At 45.7% G+C, this 20,376-nt stretch overlaps 2 protein-coding genes across 14 annotated transcripts in view; one reads left to right on the forward strand and one right to left on the reverse strand.

Moving 5' to 3' along the window:
• The window catches only part of Dennd1a (DENN domain containing 1A), a 533,475-nt gene that overhangs the window by 445,642 nt on the left and 67,457 nt on the right, over positions 1 to 20,376 (forward strand). The window lies entirely within an intron of this gene.
• LOC119818471 (heterogeneous nuclear ribonucleoproteins C1/C2-like) lies at positions 3,107 to 4,139 on the reverse strand. The gene has a single exon (XM_038335861.1). The coding sequence runs from the start codon at positions 3,983 to 3,985 to the stop codon at positions 3,107 to 3,109; it is 879 nt and encodes a 292-aa protein (XP_038191789.1). The 5' UTR covers positions 3,986 to 4,139.

A 20,376-nucleotide genomic window follows, 5' to 3' on the forward strand; every position in this document is an offset into this window, starting at 1 on the left:
CTGTCTCAGAGGATGACATGTCTGTTGCATTTAGAATTAGCTAGAGATAATGAATTCTGGATTTTACATATTTATTACCATTGTTCATGCTTCCTCTGGTCTTGTAACCACTGCTGCTATCCAACCTAGCCCCAGAGGCGCCAGCAGTCATGAGGGTGGTGGGAGGAAAAGCATAGTCAGGCTTATTGTAGAAGCAGTGTGAATCATGAGTGTGCACCCACAGCTCTGCCCTGAGCCAATCACTGTGCTAGCAGGTGGGATCTGGAATGAATGAGAAACTCAGTATTCACCCTCTATTCAGCACCCCTAGTTCATACAAGGTAGTATGAACTCCATGTGTTTTCTTCATATACATGTATACCTATGACAATGCTTAATATCTAAATTAGACACAGAAGAAATGAGTGAAAACTAGTAATAATGTAGAACAGATATAACTAACACTATACTAAAGGCTGTATGATGATCATGCTTCTCCAGAAACAATTGGTGGTAGTCCGCTCACCCTTCTTGTGATGTGAGGTGATGTACCTGCACAGTAAGATGAAGTGATATATGTTAGGTATTTGAACACATCCTCTGCAACACCACAACAGAATTTCAGAAAACAGCTAAGTGACTAATGGGCAGGTAGCCTATACAATATGGATACATTGGAAAAAGGTGATTTGCATTGTGGGTAAGATAGAATGGGATGAGCACATGATTTTCTTGTGCAACACACATTCTAAAACTTATGGATTGTTTGTTCCTGGAATCTTCCATGCAGTGTTTTCAGATCACAATTTTCCACAGGAAACTAAAGCTTTGGAACATGAAACCATGGAGTATTAGCATTAGCACCTGACTTGAGAGCCCATCTAATGGTTGCATCTCACCTTCCAACCATCGAGATTCCCTGTGGAAACATTGGCCCTTTATATGTTGGGGATTCTGGGCAGGCAGGCATGCCCATGGAGGCACTTGAGCTAAGTCCTGGAGGCTAGAAAAGAATTTACCAAACTGTATGGTTGAAGGCAGCTTCTTTGATCTTCTCTGAGCCTCAGTCTTTTTTTTTCATACTACAATATGGGGTGGTAATGTATGTGGAAAACATAAAGCCAAGGGTATCAGTAATTAAGCACTCTTCAGGGGTCTTGGTGCTTACACAGCCTAAGTGATCTTTTGGTCCCCTATCCCTTTTCTTAAATTATTTTGTTAAAACTATGATTTCACAAGATATGCATGTGTTTATATTTTGATGGTTCTGTGCTGACCCAGAAAAACGTTAGGAACACCCCAAGAGATCTTTGAAAAATGGGCTACAAAGTATCCCAAGATCATTTCCATTCAAGAAAGCTACCTGTGTTCATTCAGAGGTCCTGCCTTCTGAATGCCTGCTGTTCAGTGAGAAAATAGCCAAGAACTGTGGCCTTGACTCCTATTAGGGTAGTAGCAGCCGTAATACTGGGTATAAATAGACAAGCTGTGGGTTGGCTGGCAGGCCTCAGGTTTAACTGAACCCTCAAACCCTCCTTTTCTTAGTTATAGATAGTAGAAACCCCATAGAAACTGACAAAAGGGGTCTTCTGTCTCTTCCTGAGAAGTCCAAGCTGTCTCTTTCTTCCAACATGGCTGGATCTGAGAGCTCAAATAGTTCTATTCTAGCCTCTCATTGGTTGGCCATTGTTTGACTTTGCTTTTCTTTACCCATTTGTTTTGTTTTTAAACATCATCTTGTTCTGCAATCAAGGGAGAAGGGTCTTTGTAGTCCTTGAGCCTGAAGAGAATCTCTGGCATCTGTGTTTGTGTTTGCAGAAGTTTTTGTACGTCAGTTTGCAGAAGATATGCTAGATCTTCATAGTCAAACATAACACTGAGCCAGCCACTGTAACCAGAGGATGGAGTCTCCTTGTTGGTCCCAATGGGAAAAGTGAGCTTTGTTGCTTTATTAGTTAGCTTCCTCTTTTCTGTTCCCAAATACTTGAAGCAGCTGACAAGAGGATTTATTTTGGCTACAGTGTGAAGAGTACCATCTATCATGTTGGGGAAGTAATGACTGCAAAACGCTGGTCACACTGTGTCTGTTGTCAGAATGCGGAGAGTAGTTCCTGTCTGGAACTGGAACCAAACTATCAACCTCAGGGCATTGCCCTGCCCCAACCCACTTCCTCCATCAAGGGTCCACCTCTGATGGTTCATAACCTTGTAAAACAGTCACACCTGTTAGAGACCATGTGTTCAGACACATGAGCCAAAGGGTTCATTTCACACTGGAGCCACAGTTAGAATCCACAGTGGAGTGAAATGGACACAAGATGTGAACAGTGGCAGTCAACAGTACTCAGAGGGTTGAGGGCCAGAGAGGATAGGTACTGATGTGTACTAGAACTGGCTGATTGAACATGTGCAGCTTCATTGGTGTCAAATGACTGAAAGGTTTCTGTGGGGCTGTGGCTGCAGGTTCAGGTGAAAGAGTACTTTAATAATCTCCAGGGCAGGGTACTGGCCAGCTGCTTCCTTCCTTGCCTCTCAGGCAGGGGAAGTGGTGGAGCCCAAAGGCGGGCAACATGCTGTATAAACAATGCAGGTGCCCTCATTGTGCCAGCCATTGGTGAGCTCCATGTCTCACAGGCCTTACTCAAGGACACATCACTCTTTGGCTCCCTCAAACCCCATGTGGGGGACTTCTTTGGAATTAGTTGCCCACTTTCCTGATGCTCAGCGTCTCCTCCATAGTTTGAACTCACATTGACTGACAGCAAGTCCCTTCGTTAGATGGTTCTCTCTTTCTTGCACACTTGATCACCTTCTGTCCTCTTTTTTTAAAAAAAAAAAAACAAAAAAAATACATCTTTTTATTGTTAAGTCAAAGAGGTATCAAAATTAAAAGCAAAACTTACAGAGTAAGACTTAACAAAACTACTAAGGAGCATCAAAGGGAGTGAGAATGGAACTAGGTGCAAGGCAAATATGAATCAATGAACACAGGAGGGGGAGAGGGTGAACAGTGAGAATGTGCTGAGGACACTAGGGGAGAGGACCTGGTGTTACTTCCATCTCTCACAAGCGCCAGGTAAAATGGATAAGGGGATAAGATCTCTAAACTCCGCTATGTGCTTAGGAGTCATCCTCCCCCATTGGCGCTGTCTCTGTCATCCTCTCCTTCCTCTGCTTCTTTTTCATCGTTCTTGATCAGCTCCAGCTGGTCATCCTCTCGGTCCTCATTGTCGTCGTCGTCCAGCAGGTCGCCCTCCTCGGCAGAGTCGTCAGCACCCGCCTCAGACTCCATCTTGACGTTCGTCTCGTCTTTCTTCACAGAGGCACTGCTCTGCTCCTCCTCCGACTTCTCGTTCTTCAACTCTACTGCTTTTTTGCTTTGTTCTTTTTCAATTTTTTCCAGGCTTTCCAGCAGAGAATCCACTTTTTGTTTTATTTGAGTCAGCTCCTTCTTAATGGCCTGAAGGTCATCACCTTTCAATTTTCCGGATTTGGAAGAAGAGCCCTGTTGTCCACTGTTCGAATTGAATCCACTTTTGCCCCTTCGAGAGGTGTTTCCAGAAACACGCTGGCGTTTAGAAGGCACCACTGCTCGAGCAATAGGAGGAGGAGGAGAAACACGTGCTGGGTAACTGTACATCCTGTCATAATAATCCCGTTGAAAGTCATAGTCCAAATCAAATGAGGAACCGTACATCTCCGCTGCAGATCGTTTCACACCTGCTTTCCCGCGGTTCACTTTTGGCTCTGCAGCCAGATTAATATCTAAAACCTGGCCAGCAATCATTCTGCCATCCTCTCCAGCTACAGCTGCCCGGGCATTTCTTTCGTTAACATATTGGACAAAGGCAAAGCCCTTATGCACAGAGCAACCCACAATTTTGCCATACTTTGAAAAGATTGCCTCCACATCAGACTTCTTGACCACAAGAGTATTGAGATTCCCAATGAACACACGGGAATTCATAGATCGAGGATCTGTCTTGTTGGTAACGTTGCTAGCCATCTCCTTTGTTGGTAAGGTTACTCACAAAGCTGAAATGTAGCTGAAGATCAAAAAAATCTCACGGAGGAGGAAGAGGCGGCCGCTCCTACTGCGGGTCCGGGCCGAGACCGAAGCTCCAGCGGGCGGGCGGTGCACAACCGTTCGCTCTCCGTCTCTCCACAAAATCACCTTCTGTCCTCTTAAAGTGAGAACTTTAGAGCATCAAGAGTAGCTTGGCTGAAGTTGAACAGCAAAAAGTGGCAGCTCCCAAATCTGCCTGTTCCAACCACTCCCACCCACTCATTAGTTCCCCATGCATCCAGCACAGCCTGCGAACTGGTGATACCTGGGTGTGCAACCACTGACATGGCAGTAGGGAAGTCAGCAGCATCTTGTCCCCAGACCAAGGAGGAGAGTCATAAAGAAACTCAGTCCCTGGACTTGGCTTAACAGGGTGGTGGCTTGAAAAACTGGGAGCATAGACATTAGAGCTTATCCTCCACATGTGGAAGCTTAAGAAGACTCTTTGATCAGTTTCTAATGCTCATGGAGTCCTGATGTAAACCAGCTCATGAACCTCAGAGGTGGGAGCACTTGGAAGAGAGTCTTCCCAGGTCCCATGCTGGCTTGCGCTCTGTGTGTGTGTGTGTGTGTGTGTGTGCGTGTGCGTGTGCGTGTGCGTGTGCGTGTGTGTGTGTGTGTGTGTGTGTGTGTTAGAGGGGGTAGAGAAGCCAGGGTCTCCCAGCTGAACATGGCAGGGGCTGGGTGAGGCCCTTCAGCCCTCCAAAGCATGTGCTTGGATTCTCGGGTGTGGGAGCCCCTACACATCCTGAGCCTCGTCTGCCTCTGCTCCACAGAGGAGATTACAGAGCTTAATGATTCGCTCCTCCGAGCTGCAGCTGATGCCAGCCTCTACCCCCTTTCCACCTAATTAGTCTCATTAATGAGCTCCTCTGCTCTCCATAGAGAGCATTTCCTCTTTGGAATAAGAGGCAAAAATACCTTGCCCAGGTAGATTGCTGAAGCCTTTAATTATTGCCCACACCTGCTAAGCCTTGTGACTCACACCCAGTGATAGTGCTGAGCAGAAATGGAGCTTGCTTACTTACTTGCACAGCTTAACTCTTTCAGCACCAGAATAGCTTGATTCTGAGAAGCAATTTCCCCAATAGTTGACACTTGCTCATCTCAAGGCTGCAGAGCCCTGCACTCACACTGGGAGCAAGGGAACAGTTCCTGCTCAAGGGCGTTCCCAGTCACAGGCAAGAAACTACAGATCATTATAGCAGCCACCATTTATCTCACACTGACTTTTGTCTTCTTTAGGCTTCAAGATGCAAGTTTTCTGTAGGCATGATCAGCTCTGAGTTTCAAAAGGGGTAGAAGACTACGGGCATGGAATCATCACCTGCTGGGACTGAGGTGGAAGTAGAGAAAGTGAGGCAGGTCTGTGGCCTCTACCCCTCTTTCACTGGGCTCCTGTCACACTGTAACATATACTGAGAACCTGTAGTGAGGCTAGTGCAAGATGCTGTGACATACGGAGGGGCAGGATTCGCAGTCAGGCAAATGAACCATGATAGGCTAGAGCCTGCCCTGTCGGTCACTCACCATGAATGCTAGTAGCTGGAGTGTGCTGTAAGGTGAGGTGGGAAGGTGACGTGAGCAGGGCTCAGACAGGGAGACCCTCACAGTCAAGACTGTGCTTCTGTCCACTGCGCCTTTCTAGTACATAGTACAGCAGCCTGTACAGAGACCATGCTCAAGAAATGTTGGTCACTGGAGGGTTGTCACAGTGAAGGCAGGGAGAATATCAGCTTCCTGGAAGAAGTCTGCATGGTGCCCATGCACATGTCCTGATGACCACAGAGCACTCATGCAAGGGCAGTGTCCTTCATTCGATAGAGAGGTTTGTGGGTTCTTCCTAAGCTGTCCATGCCAGGGAATGAGATTACAGTCCAGACTCCTCTCTCTCCCTTTCACTTTGTGGCCTGCTAGATGGCCACTCACTAAATGGCTTGGAACACAACAACTAGTGTTTCCTTGCATGGGCTTCTTGGATTCTGTATGTGAAACTTTTAAGATAGGAATGCAGGCTTCCAAGAGACCAGAGATGCCAACTCAGACAGAAACAAGTCACTCTGACCAGATGTCATATTGTAAATGTGTAAGTGTAATATTTCATAGCACTTACTGGATGTGACAACCATTGATAGAAGACACTAGCCACTTTGGTACTTAGTCCTAAGTGATAAGCATGATTACTTTTTTATTGAGGAAAAATGTGTCATGAAGAAGGACAGAAGCCCTGCCAGCCCCAGGTCCCTGTGCCATGTCTGGTCCTGAGGCAGGTACTTCATATACCCACCGGATCTTCTCAACAGCCACAGGAGACCCATTCCACACAAGGCAAACTCCTGTCTCTCCCACTGTACTTGGTAGTAAGTAAGAGAACCAGAAGCCTCAGCCCAACCCATAGAATACCCCATGGGAACATCAGTCCCAACAGGGGTCATAGGTCAGGCTCCGGCAGAGCTAGATGTGAGCATTAGGCTAGCCATAATCTGAGTCCCCAGGCCATGTGGGACCCTATGCTTTCCAGGAAGAGACAGTCTGTGAGGTTCAGGCTGTTCTGGAGAAATATTTGTTCACTGTGTTCTTGTAGGACAACCTGGGGGTCTCCAGGCAGTGGACAAATGAGTTCAGAAGACAACATGACATGATCCTCTTGCCCCTATGGAATACTTCTGAGTGTCATTCTTTACTCTTGAGGATTCTTCCATGCCTCAAACATAATCCCTGCCCAGACCTCTGCTGGACTTGGGAAGGAGGCAGTACCAGTGAATCTCATGCTCCTACTCATCCCTGTAGGGCTCTTGCCTAACAAGTGAGATGGTCATTCTGCTGGATCCAGGCTCCTAAAATTACTTTAGATTCCATTGCTTTTCCACCCACTTATCAGGTTCCCCAGGCAGCCTGCTGAACAGGAACCCTGCTTCTACCTTGCCTTCTTAGCAGAGCAGAGGCCAGAGGATATCCTTCCAAGCTGTAGCCATCTGTAGCCCCACCTCCTCCATGGCCACCCAACTGTTAGAGTCCCTGATGCCTTAGAATGGCGGCTCCATGTTCCCCTGTGACCTATGTCCATATTCTGCTCTTTGTGTCCTGGCCATTCTGGCCATCTCATGTCCTTTCTTTTCCTCCATGCCACTTAGCTTACTCTCCACTTTGGACATATGTCATTTTCCCGAGGAGGTTTTTGCATCTCCCAGAACTGCCGTTGGTACATGCAAGCTTTCCCAGCAGATCACAGGTGGTAACTCTGCGTCTGTCCATAAGATAGATTGGCTTCCTCTAGACCCATCCTGGTCTAGATAGGCTCTGAGCACCTGCCTACTAAAGTAGTGAAAGAAAGACTGAAAGACTATGACATCTCCCCTCGCTTGCAGATGTGCAGTAGGCTTCCCAAAGCCTGGGCCATTGAGCATGAGTACATGCTTACCAGGCCAAGGGGATGAGACTGGACATTGTCTAGAATGTTTGTTTAAGAAATAATAATAAAGATAGTGAAACAGACATTGTGGCTCACATCCATAATCCCAACACTAGGAAGCCTGAGGCAGGAGAATTGCTAAGAGTTCAAAGCCAGCCTGGTGCTACATAGTGAGTTACAGGCTAGCCTCAGCTATAAGTAATATCCTGTCTCTAAAAACAAAATAAAAACAATGTCTGAGTTCCATGTCCTAAAAGTTGATGATGCATTCCAAAGCCACCATAAAAAAAAAAAAAACCAGAATCCATTCAACATAAGAGATCCACCTGCACAAGGCCTTCTTGGATCATTTCACCCCTAAGTAGTAGAGAAGAGAATGCCTGTCATAAGCCTGAACGAAGTGACTGACCATCTAGTAGTAGAGTGACTGACAGAACCTGACCCACTGTCCTGTGCTTATCACAGAATCACAGCTGAGTCCCTTTAGAGCAGAAATAGTGATGGCCGCTGGGCAGAGGTTAGAGAAGCCATTGTCAATAGCACCCAGCTCCCCTGCCCCGGGAAGATAGCAAGAAAGCGTCCATGTGCCTTCTGTGGGGTCAGTTTGTCCCCACCATGTTGCTCTCTTGGCCCTGTTTCTTGTTCCCACTCTTGTGCCTGCTCATCACTCTGGTAAGTTTCTGGTTGCCACCCCACCCCCTCCATCTCCACCACTAATAGCTGCTGTTTAGCTCAACCACACATATTTTAGCCTCATAATTCTTCCTCCTGAATCAGCCTCTGCAGATTCTAATCACCTCACTTTTTCTTCTTCCCTGATTTCCCTCCAATTTGGAGATTCAAAAGAGGTGCTTCCCTGCATGAACATGCTGTGATTCAATTTGAAAATAAATTCCTCCTGGCAGAAGCCATCTTTCTAGAGAGTGATATTTAAGACTGACAGTGGACAAGATTGTAAACAGGTTTCCAATAAGAAAAAAATCCGTGTTAAATGCATTCTGTGAAAATTTTAAAGTGATGTGTGCATGTGTGTGTGCTCATGTCTGTAATTACAGCCTTGCTGGGACACCGTCTGCTAGAAGAACAATTCAGGGACCATGTGGGTCTCCTGTAAACTCTGTTGGTGTTCTTTCACTCTACTGAAAGCCACTTCATTTCATAAGACTCCCTCCCATAAAAGAGAATGGGCAGTTCATTCAACACACCTTGTGTTCAGTCCTGCTTTGTAGGCCAAGTCATGTGCTAAGCAAGGGAGCGCTGGACCCAGTGAGATGGTTCACCCCATAAATGAAGAGCTCATGTCCTTGAGGGAAAATAGGAATAGACAAGTACCTGATGTGATACCATGAGAGCTCAAGGAAGACCCAGTGCAGCTGTGGGGAAAAGGACATGTGGAGGCCATGATGCTAAACTTAATTTGTAAGATGAAGAGTGCTTAACCTGATACAGAAAAGAGGAAGGGCTTTCCAAACCAAGGGAATAGTGTGAACTGGAGTAAGGGACTCTAGCACAGCATGGGGTACAGCTTACAGGAAGCTGAGAGAGCTAGCAAGAATGGAGGCTTCAGGTTTGCAGGAGGAAGGACATGGTGGGTGGCGGGGGAGGGGGATGGGGTGCTGGCGTACCCTAAAAAAAACAGCCTCAGAGCTTGTCACAAAGGCAGGGTAGAACTTAAGCTGAAGTGATATTCAAAGCCCCTCTCAGATAAGGAGACAGCAGGAGCAGAAGCAAGCACCCCAGAGAGGAGGGCACTTGTGGCTACTCAGGCAGCCAAGGAAGAGTCCTGGAGCGGACCGGGACAGTCAGGCAGAATCAGGAGGGCCTCGGGGTAAGAGCCTTGGTGTGCAAGATAGCCCATCTCCAGGAGCAGTTGTTACCTTGTATGTCTTCTAAAAAGCAAGAGTGTTCAGTGTTTTTAAGCCCCAAATACCAGCTCCTACTTGGAGGCTTGGGAGCTTCTATCCTGAAACCAGGCAATATATCGCCAGTAAAATTAATGTTGCTGATTTCTGCCTTCCCCAGTCATCACTTCTAAATAAAGCTCTTTCTAGGCTTTCTTGGGATGGTCTTTTGATAGTTTCCTGCCAACCTACCAGTTACCTACCATGTGGCAGCTTCTAGAGGGAGGTCATGAAACCATCCAGACCAAACACTGGCGCCCACACCCTTCCTTTGGGCACCTTCTCTTTTCTTCCTTCCAGACTAACCAAGGCCAGAGGGAGGGGAAGGCAAGGCACTCAGCCTTAACTCCCACCTCTGGGCTCCCAGCCTCCTGGCCAAATGGGCTGCAAGTTCAGGAATTCCAGTGTCCTCTTCCAGAGGTGTATTCAGTCAATAAAGCAACCACCTTAAAAGGTGAAAGTGTCATTAAAAGAGCTGACATCACAGCCACTGCTTTTTACAGTGTTCTGGGATTCAGCTGATGATGGGCAGGATTGAGAAGAATGATGAGGATGTGATTGGAAAATGATCTTCAGGTGTCAGTTTTCATACCTGCTCCTTTCATCAAGAACAAATGAGGACTGAGGATGTTGATGACCTTTTGAAGGGTAGCAGGTGACAGAGACAAGATTAGACTTGCCTGATTGGGAACCCATCCCCACCTGCTTGTTACAGGGACTTGGGCAAAGGTGCTAGACATTTCAGAACTTTATTTCTGGATCTCCAGGCACCCTCTCATGTCTGTCAAAAACACTGTTTACTTGGGTGGTTGCCCACATTCTAGGAGAAAGGAAACTAGACTGGCTTTGTCCTGACCATTGCAGTTCTTACATAAGGCCTGACTCATAGTAGATACCTAATAAATAGTTTGTAACTCTCTTTTAAAAATTGCAATCATTTTGGGTGGAGGTCAGAAGATAGCTTACTAGAGTCAGTTTTCTCTTTCCACCATGTAGGTCCCAGGGATCAAATTCAGATCATCAGAGTTGACAGCAAGTGGCTAAGTGCTGAGTCTCTTGCTGACCCAATAACTAACTCACTGCATTAGCAATAAATAAATTAGATTAGCATAATGCCATGTGTGGCCTTCCCTCAATTGTGATACCTGTTCTGCTATCACACTTCCCCTGCTGAAGTTCTGGCAATTACTGTCATCCTGTGGGCTTTTCCCCCAAGAATTTCATAATGAAAATTAGAAGACACAACACACAAAAGTAAGTCTTTTCTCTAACGTACAGGCAAAAATGTTTCAGTGAAAACCTACATACCTGCCATGTAGATTACCTGCATACCTGCCATGTAGATTACCTGTGACATTTCCATATCCATGCCTTGTCACATGCTCTGTTGGAAATGTGGCTTGGCGGTGGATTCTTCACCTAGTATGTATTAACTCCCAGCACTGAAGAAAAGAAAACTTATATTATGCATGTATGAATGCACTGTATCTTATGCATTTCAGCATAAGAAGACCTTGGAATCCTTCCCCCAAAAGCATTCATACTGGTAACTAGAATAAATACTGTTGGAATATGACTAGCAGGCTCTCACTAAATCTATTATCATTATCATTATTGTCATCATTATTAGTAATAAAGGATGGTTGTAGTGATTTGATATTTTCAAAGGTTAGGTGCTGCTCACCACATTGTGAGAGGAGCTGCCTTTTTCTAGCATCCAAGCTCATCTTTATTCCATGGGCAGGGAGATGGCCAAAAGTCCAAATACCATATATCCCCAGGCACAGTCTTTCACCCCATTGCCTGGATGCTTATGCCCCTGACCAGCCCTAAAGGCCTTTTGAAGGCTTAGTAATGTGACCATAACAGTTTCTGCAGCATGCAGTCCATCCAGGTCTCAAAGGGTTAAATGTAGTGCTCCCTCCTCTCAGAACCATCACTGAAGGGATTTGGTGCATGGTGACAAGAGCCAGGAGTTCAAGGCAGGTTCCAGGAAGCCAGAACCTGTGGCTTCCCAACAGACCTTGGGTAGGGCTGAATCTTTCTGTATCTCCCTAGCCTAGAGCTGTAAAAGACCTTGTGAGAACCTACCCAGGATTGCAGTATTTCAAAATTATATGAGTAGCTGTGTGGAGGCCAAGCCATGGCTTAAGAGTGTGTGAACAAAGCTTCCCTGGGTGAATGTGCATGGGCCAAAACTTCTAAGTGATAAGCAAATGTTAATTTCCCCCCCAAGTGAGGAAACAGAAGTATGAGAGCCTGCAGCTTGACCAAGAGAACATGGGGTCCTTAGAGCATCATTGCAGATCAGCTGACCGAACAAGTAAACTCTTGAGGCCACACTTACTCAAGATCTGCCTACCAGCATTCTGGGCCTTAAAGCAAATCTGGGTTCTCTACAGCACTGTGATAGTGTTTATGGGAAATTTTGATAAGTAGAATGGTCCAGGGGAAACCCTCTGTCACAAAAGGAAATTCTTGCTAACTGCTTATCAAGACACCGCCAGTTATTTCAACCAGGATTCCACAGGCAGTCAGAGCCTGCAAGCCCTTGAACTTCCCAGTGGAGTGGCATCAGAAGTCATTTCCCTAAACGATTGCTTCACTACATGTGTAGACACTGAAGTGTGTGTGCCACTCTGGCACTGTCTGGGTAAATCATAATTAATATTTACTTAAAACAATCATTAGTCTCTGCTGGGTGACATTAAACCCATGTTTGCAGTATTTTTAGCTAGGCCTTCCCAACACCTGCAGTTGGCAGGCGAGTGTGTGGCAGCAGGAGCCCCACAGTGCTTCATAAACAAGCCTGTACACCTGGATGGGCCATACTGCTCACCACTCAAGCAGCCGGCTAGGACCTCAGACAGCCTGCCCCCACTTTACTAGTGGTATCCTTCCTTGCTTTATGTCCTAGAATCAGAAACTGAATACATATCCCTTTAGTTGATATGGCACCAGTGCTCAGACCACACCCACAGAAAAGGTATGGCTTTTCCTGGACCATGTAGAATTTCTCCAGTAAGGAAAAGGAGGATTGTAAGGACAACTGTGATGGAATCTTAAACCTTCCATGTACACTGTTTACTTTAAACTATATAACAACAACATGGCAAGGCAGCTCCTCTCAATGCCTTGGTTTTTCAGAAGAGAAAACCAAGCCCCATCTATCTGAACCTGTGCTTTCCACTGTCCTGCTCAGCCTCAATTGTATTTGATCAAATCAACAGGGGAGTGAAAGGGAAACTGACTGTACTGGATGCCTCTGGTACTGGGCAGTTTGCAGCAAGAATATGTACTATGGTCACTACATTAACTACAGTTAATGAGTACAGTGTTTCTGGGTGCTGCGTTTGGATGACTTGGGCCCTCAGGCTCAGAAAGGCTCAGTGCAGGCCAAAACTCAAGAAGGAGAGAAGCAAGAGAGCCTCTACGCCTGTTTTTTCAGGTGTCCTTCATATCCGCTATCTTAAATGGCATGTTTGTTAAAGTGCTCTTACCTACGAGCATATGCAAGGGACCAGTAATGTCCTTCACGGCTCTCCTTTGAGGTTGGCCATCATGTTTGAGGTAGGCACTCCAGTACTCTCCCTTCAGCAAATACCTATGATCTTGTTGCCTGGAAAGCATAGGAAGGGCTATAAGGTAAAAAGGTGATATGAAAGCAAAGTACCTCCAAGAGGCAGGGCTGGGCCAGGTGGAGTAGGAGGAAAGTGTGAGCAGAGAGTGGGTAGGGGCAGGAAGCAGTAGGAACTGTGTCTAGGCTGTGCAAGCACATCATGAATGGGTGGGTGACTGTGGCTCCTCCCTCACTGGGCACACTTTCTTGAGAGCTGGTAATTCAAGATGGTAGATGCCGGCTCAAAAGACACAAAACATCCCTTCTTAGCATGTTCTTACTATTCCTTCCCAAGCATTTTCTACCCAGCTAAGAAAGAGTTCTAGGTAGAATTTCCAGGAACTTCCTGAAGGGATTTTGTTTACTCAGAGCCTCATTCCACAGCAGCCACCAGTGCCTTCAGCACCAAGTGAAGTTCAGAGGGGCAAGAGAAGCCTGCTTGCCAGCCACAGCTCCTCATTCCTCAAGTACTCTGTGCTCCAATAACCAGAGCAAACTACAACTCACTAGCAGGTTCCATTGACTCCTGCTCTTGCATGTGCCACATCTTCTGCTGGGAATTCTTCATGCCTTTCAAGGCCTAACTCAAAGGTCTAACTGACCAGGGACACTTGTCATGGCCTTTGCTGGACCTCTTGTGGGTCCTGAGCACCCAAGGTCTTCGTTGCAAGAGCATTTGTGTCTAGTCATGGCCTTACCTAGACGCCTGTCAGCAACCCCAACAGGAATCTTCCTCACGGACAGGGATGTCAGATTCCCCCCAAAATCTCTAGCTCCCTGCACAGTGCCAGGACAACAGGGGAAGGAGGGAGGCAGGAAAAAGGAAAAGGTGGTTGTGCTGGGAGGGGTGGGTGGCAGAGGAGGCAGGGAACCCCAGCTAATTAGACCACATGTGCAGAGCAGCATCTGGCTCCAAGTGCAGCAGTTTCCAGCGCTCCTGGAGTTGTCGTGGAGACGACCACATGACCTGCCTGGAGCTGAGGCTCTGGGGCAGCAATCCAGATGCACTCCTAACATATTCTGACAGAGAGCAGATGGGCAGCTTTTTAGCTATTTGCTGGGCCAAAAAATGCCAGCTCTGCTCCCCTCCAGACCCCACATGCCCTCACTGATAATTTTCATAATGGAAAGCCACTTTAAAAATATGTATATATGTATGTAAGTATGTATGTATGTGTATATGTATACATGTATTTTTCCTGCACGGATGTCTGTACCAACAGAGGCCAGAAGAGGATGTTAGATCCTCTGAAACTAGAGTTATAGATAGTAGTTAGTTGCCTGTGGGTGGTGTAAATTGAACCAGAGTCCTCTGGGAGAGCAGCCAGTGCTTTTGACTGCTGAGCATCTCTCCAACCCCAATGTAAAGTCACTTATATCTGCTCCTGGTCTAGGAGGTCCTTCTGTATATGTGTTGCTTTTATTGGTTAATGAATAAAGAATCTGCCTTGGACTGTGATAAGAGTAGAGCTAGGTGAGGAAAACTAAATAAACTGAATGCTGGGAGAAAGAAGGCAGAGTCACAGAGAAGCCATGTAGCCCCCGCCAAAGATTGATGCCAGATGGAACTTTACCCAGTAAGCCACAGCCACATGGCGATGCACAGATTAATGGAGATAGGTTAGTTTAGGATATAAAAGCAAGCTAGAAATAAGCTTAAGCTATTGGCCAAGCAGTAATTTAATTAATACAGTTTCTGTGAGATTATTTTGAGTTCTGGGCAGGCAGGAATGAACAAGCTGCCTCCTACTACAACATGCTCCCATCCACCAGTTTTCTCACAGATCAGTTTGGGCACCACTACTTACATACTCAACTCCCACTCCAGCTTGCAGCCTGGTCCTGTGGTGAGGATATGTCACCATCTTTAACAAAGGGTCCCTTGAAGCCAGACTCCCCTGATGCAAGACTGCCCAATCTCCTGATTCAAAGTGTAAAAACTCCTTACTCTGTGACCTTATCTAGCAGAGTATGCAATCCTTTGTAGTGTGTGGGGATCTGAGCTCCTATTTTACCTACACTGGCTTTGGGCATGCTACTGGCCACTCTAAATTCAGTTTAATGCTTTGTAAAATGAGAGTTTGTAATAGCCACCTTCACAGATTTTTTTTTTAAAGGAGTAATGCAATAATAATGGGAGAGTCCTAAAAATTATAAATTCCTGAATAAATGTTAAGCTATTCCTATAATGGCAAGTTTTGAGTTGGCTAAACAGATCTTAAACTTAAAAAGAATTGCTTTTTAAATAAAACCTCAAGCTTTCCATATATGGAAAGGGTCTCACTACATATCCCTGGCTGACCTATATAGATAAAAACTCACAGAGCTCTACTTGTCTTCTTTCTTCTTCTCTCTCTCCCCACTCCCTCCTTCCTTCACCTCTTCTTTTTGAGGCAGGGTTTCTCTGTGTAACAGTCATGGCTGTCCTGGAATCACTCTGTAGACCAGGCTGGCCTAGAACTCAGAGATCCATCTGCCTCTGACTCTTGAGTGCTGGGATTAAATGCGTGTGCCACCATATCTGACTAAGTACTATTTTTTTAAAATATTGATTGTGTGTATGGTGTGTCTGTGTAAGTGTGAAGGCGAGAAGAAAACTTATAGGTTCTCTCCTTCTATTACTCAGTCCAGGGCACTATATTTAGCTCATCAGTCTTGGTAGCAAGTGCCTTTACCTGTTGAGCCATCTCAACAGTCCAAACCTAAAAATATTTAAGCAGATCACTCACATGAGCTGAGAAGAAGGGAAATAACAAAATCTTAGGGTCTGTACAAAAGCAGACACTATTGGCTGTATGCATGTCTAATGTCTCTCAAGTAAGGTGGGAATATGTTTCCTGTTGGAGAATCAGGCTGGGAATTAAATTTTGTTTATAGTGCTTAAGAGCCTGGGAATTTAAACCCTAAATCCTCAGTTGACCCATCTGTATAAGGAGAATATTCACTCTTACCTCCTGTGAGAGTCCCTTTTTCCCTGGCTCTTGTTTATTCCAGAACCCACCATATACTGGGTATAGATTGTACATGTCACATGCATGGAGTGAGAGCTGCCTGCAGTGGAATTAATGTGTAAAATAGGCATTGATCCCTCAGCTAAGCACTTGCATGAATCACTTTCAATCTCCACACTGCTGGGAAGCAGGGTCTCCCATCTCACCCATGAGAAACCATCACAGAGGACTTAGGGACCTGCCATGAGTTCCAGGCAACATGGGTGGTGGATCCTACACTCTTTCTCCAGCTTTTTCCATTGCTGCATCTTCATGGAGTGCTGATGTGGTGGTCTGTTTCTCTGTGGAGCCAGGAAAGACCTCATAGAAAGCCACCCTGTCTCTGTGTATAAATGACAGACATTAGTGTTAGAAACTTCCTTGAAGATTTTACAGCCACCCAGCTTTACAGAGAAAAAGAAGCAAGGCCAGGTCAGGTGTTGATCCACACTTTACACTTCACAAAGCTGCCTTTTATTCACAACTAGCAGCTTCCTGGGCACCAGGTCAGTGCCAGCACTAGACAGAGGACATCTGAGAGAGGGGTGACAGTGAGTAGAGGAGCTTGGGATTGACAGCAAAGTCCTGTGGTTCAGAATATGGACACTATTGAATGGACCCTCCAAGGTCTGTGTCACCAAGGAACTGGTGGTTACTCCTGCTCCTTGCATGACTCGAGAGGGCTTCTTTTGTTTTATTCGCCATGTCCCTTTTCATATGGGATCTACAGATTTGCATGACTACTGCCAGCACTGGCTGCACTATTGATCTTTCATCCCAGAAACCCATGAGACCCTCAAACCTATCCCCTCTTAAGTAGGCTTTCTCAAACTATGCTTTTCCCACCCCGCCAGGACAGATCTTCATCTCTACCCTGTGTAGGGAAGCAATAAAATGTTACTATGTTATCCCAGATCTGGCTCCCAGTAGCCCCCAGTTGACTCTGACACTGCCTAGGTGTCAAAAACCACTAGATGCTTGATCCTGAGATCCCTGTGTGTCCCATTTGGGTTCCACCCTGGGAGAGAGCCTTCACTGTGTTGCAGAAATGAGCCACCACTGTTCTCTGGACATTAATCCACATAATGACTCCACCACTCAGAACACCAGGTAGAGACTGCTGTTTGCACTGTATCAGTGAGAAGTTAGAGGCTCCAAGAAGTGAACAGCTACATCAAGCATAGTGGAGCCATAGCCTATTTAGCATTACTACCCTATAATCCACCTCTTTGGATTGCCTCTAGAGCAGCTCCATCTAGGTGACAAATATAATCCTGCTATTATGTCTCTTTACGCAAGAGAAATAATACCATGTTACATGAGCCCAGATCCAGGTAGAATTGCCTCTGAACATTGGCCAGGTCACTGCCCAACTCAGTGACCTCAAGCAGGTAACCTCACCTAACAGAGCCTCGGTTTCCTTCTCTGTGAAGTGGAGGTGACCATAAAACCTCTTCACAGGTTACCACAGAAAATAAACAGGGTAATACAACACTGGTGGAGTGCTCAGCAAGCAGTAGTTGGTTTTAATCAGTGCACCTGCTTTCCTCCAAGAGCTGATTCCCATCTGCATGTTTTAGGGGAGGAAAATCTTGAGCTAGTATGCACGAAGACCAACCTCATTGTGTCTCCTCTGCATCCACAGGCCTCCCTGCTCATCTGCGTTCCTGTGCTAATCAGAATTTCCTGACTTCTCCCTGTTTGTCTCCGTTAATGCTGAAGGAAGGGGCTCCTGGCACAGATGAGCTAAGGCATGGGCCGACGCGCCTGTGATTTGAATGTCTTTACTATAATCTAGCAAATGTGTGCAGGGGGCCTCTGTCAATACTGGGGCTGTGGCCAGAATGGGCAAATACCAGCAGCCTAGCCATCTCTGCCCCACAAATCATTTGAGAAGCCTTGGTTGGGCGCTCACATTTGCCCTAACTTAAAAGCATCTGAACAGCAAGGCAGCTTCACAAAGAGACATTGATTCTTTGTTTAGGGCTAGTTACAGGGATGGGAGTCAGCCCCCAACATACCTCAGCTACTTCACACTTGCTGCAGAAAGCTGTCTTTATCCTGTCATTCCAAGGGTGACTTGGCCCAGCCATATCAGAGTCATCTGATTGACTGTGCAGTGATCTTCACCCCTCTGTCTGCCTCATGACCTCACTGTGTGCTGTGCTTGGACTTGGGCCTAAGAGTCATTAGACTGGAGACCCCTGAGACTTTGAGCTAAAGGCTTCTTCATAAATGTCCCTTCCTCATGAGATGGGAATTATATGTGAAGGTCTTGACAAGGATGGGACAGGTTTGGTTGGCACAGATGAGACCTCAACTGACATAGACACCTTCTCTCTATGCTCATGCTGCCAGTGTTACAGCAAGGGAACCCACTGCTCCTCCCACCCTTCTTTTGTCCCTGTGTTCCAGTAAATAAGGATTTGGGAACTATGCTCCACACCACAGGAGAAGTCGCATTGGTCCCTTGGCAGCTGCCCAGATGACCTGTGAAGAGTAACCTTCAGACCAGCATTAAAACAAAATGGAGCTGTCACACATTGTGTTTGCTTCTTGTCCTTACTCTGAAAATGATAGGAAAGAAAGAGACAGAGCGAATATGGCTCCTCTTCCTTTCTGATCAGTAAGGCAGAAAATGTGTGGACTGTACCTATATCAAGAAGTAACATTAAAACAGCTGAGATGCAGCATTTTCATGAACTGATGAGAACACAGGAACTAGAGAGATGGTCCAGTGGTTCCAAAGGCCCCAAGTTCAGTTCCCAGTACCCAGTCATGTACACATACACATAATTAAAAATAAAATCTTTAAAAGAAAGAAACACAGGTGCATGTACCAGCTATGAAATACAATGCCCATCAAATTTATTATTTTTTAAAACCAATATCACATGGTATAAAATTGAACAGCAAAAATCATGTTAATAACTAAACATTAATTCCCTTCTTTACATGGAATGTCAGTATATTATTGTATCTAAACACCAGGATAGATCTTGTAAAAGAGAGAGAAGGAGTGATAGAGGAAAGGAAGGAGAGGGGGAAAGGAGGGAGGAACAAAGGAAGAAATAGATTTTAGAAGCATTTTATTTTCAAGAGTGTTCATTTTACACTGGTCCCTGCTTGTCACAGGCAAGACCAATCTCTACCCACCATTATTTGTGGGAAACCCATTGTGGAAACACCCTCTGTGATGATCTGTTTCAATCTTCATTTTGACACTGTGAGGGACCACTAGCACTATTATCACCAATGAGGAAAGACAGATTGAGTTGCCAGAGATTACTTGACTGCCAGGCAGGTCAGGGTTCAAGGCCTTTCAAATCCATGGCATGTTCACTCTTTACCATGTTGAGTTGCCTTACAGAGACTAAATCGAAAGCTTCAAGTTTTTGTAAAGGTTCCTTTAGCAAAAGCAGTCCTAGCCTTCTGGTGTATCAGGTGCCACTGCACACTGTGGTTGTTTGTTCCCTGAACTTGGCGGAATTCCTTTAAAATAAGTGACTTACAATTAGGGAAATTTTCAAGCCAATACCAAATAAGCAATCACCTTATATGTACCCTGCCATATTCTGTCGATTTTTTAAAATCGTAATTAAGAAGTTTTTCATAAAATTTTCCATCTTAGCCATTTTAGGATGCAGTCCCAGGTTTTTCAATACATTCACATGGGTGAACAACCATATCCATCTCCCAAACTTCATCATTGTCTAAATTTGAAACTCACTGAACAGCTCTTCAACTGCCCCTGGCCCCCAGAAGCCACCATTCTATCTTTTCTCTATGAATTTGATCACTCATAGTCACCAGTCTTCTTTTTTTTTTTTTTTTTTTTTTTTGGTTTTTCGAGACAGGGTTTCTCTGTGGCTTTGGAGCCTGTCCTGGAACTAGCTCTTGTAGTCCAGGCTGGTCTCGAACTCACAGAGATCCGCCTGCCTCTGCCTCCCGAGTGCTACCAGTCTTCTTGACTGTCTTGTTTCACTTAACATAGTATCATCACGGTGCATCCATGCTGCATGTGTCAGCTTTCTTTTTAAAGCATGTGTAACATATATAAATACCACATTTTGACTCAACAGATAAAGCACCCACTGCACTAGCATAAGGACCTGACTTCGGGTCCCCAGCATAAAGTGAGGCCTTGCCACAACCCTGTCATCTCATAACTGAAAGGAAATACAGCAGGATCTCAGAGCTTGCTTACCAGCCAATGTAGCTGAAGCAGCAAGCTACCGTTTGATGAGAGACAATATAAAAAGTCAGGTGGAGAGAGGCCAGCAATTGCCACTTACCTGTTTTCAATCCCCAGGATGCAAAAATAAAGTGGAGAGTTATTGAGGAAGATGCCTGATGTCAACCTTCACACACACAGAAGCACTGCCCCCCCTCCCTGCATACATACACAA

This window comes from Arvicola amphibius, chromosome 7 (genome assembly GCF_903992535.2).
Source record: "Arvicola amphibius chromosome 7, mArvAmp1.2, whole genome shotgun sequence".
Classification (NCBI taxonomy): domain Eukaryota; kingdom Metazoa; phylum Chordata; class Mammalia; order Rodentia; family Cricetidae; genus Arvicola; species Arvicola amphibius.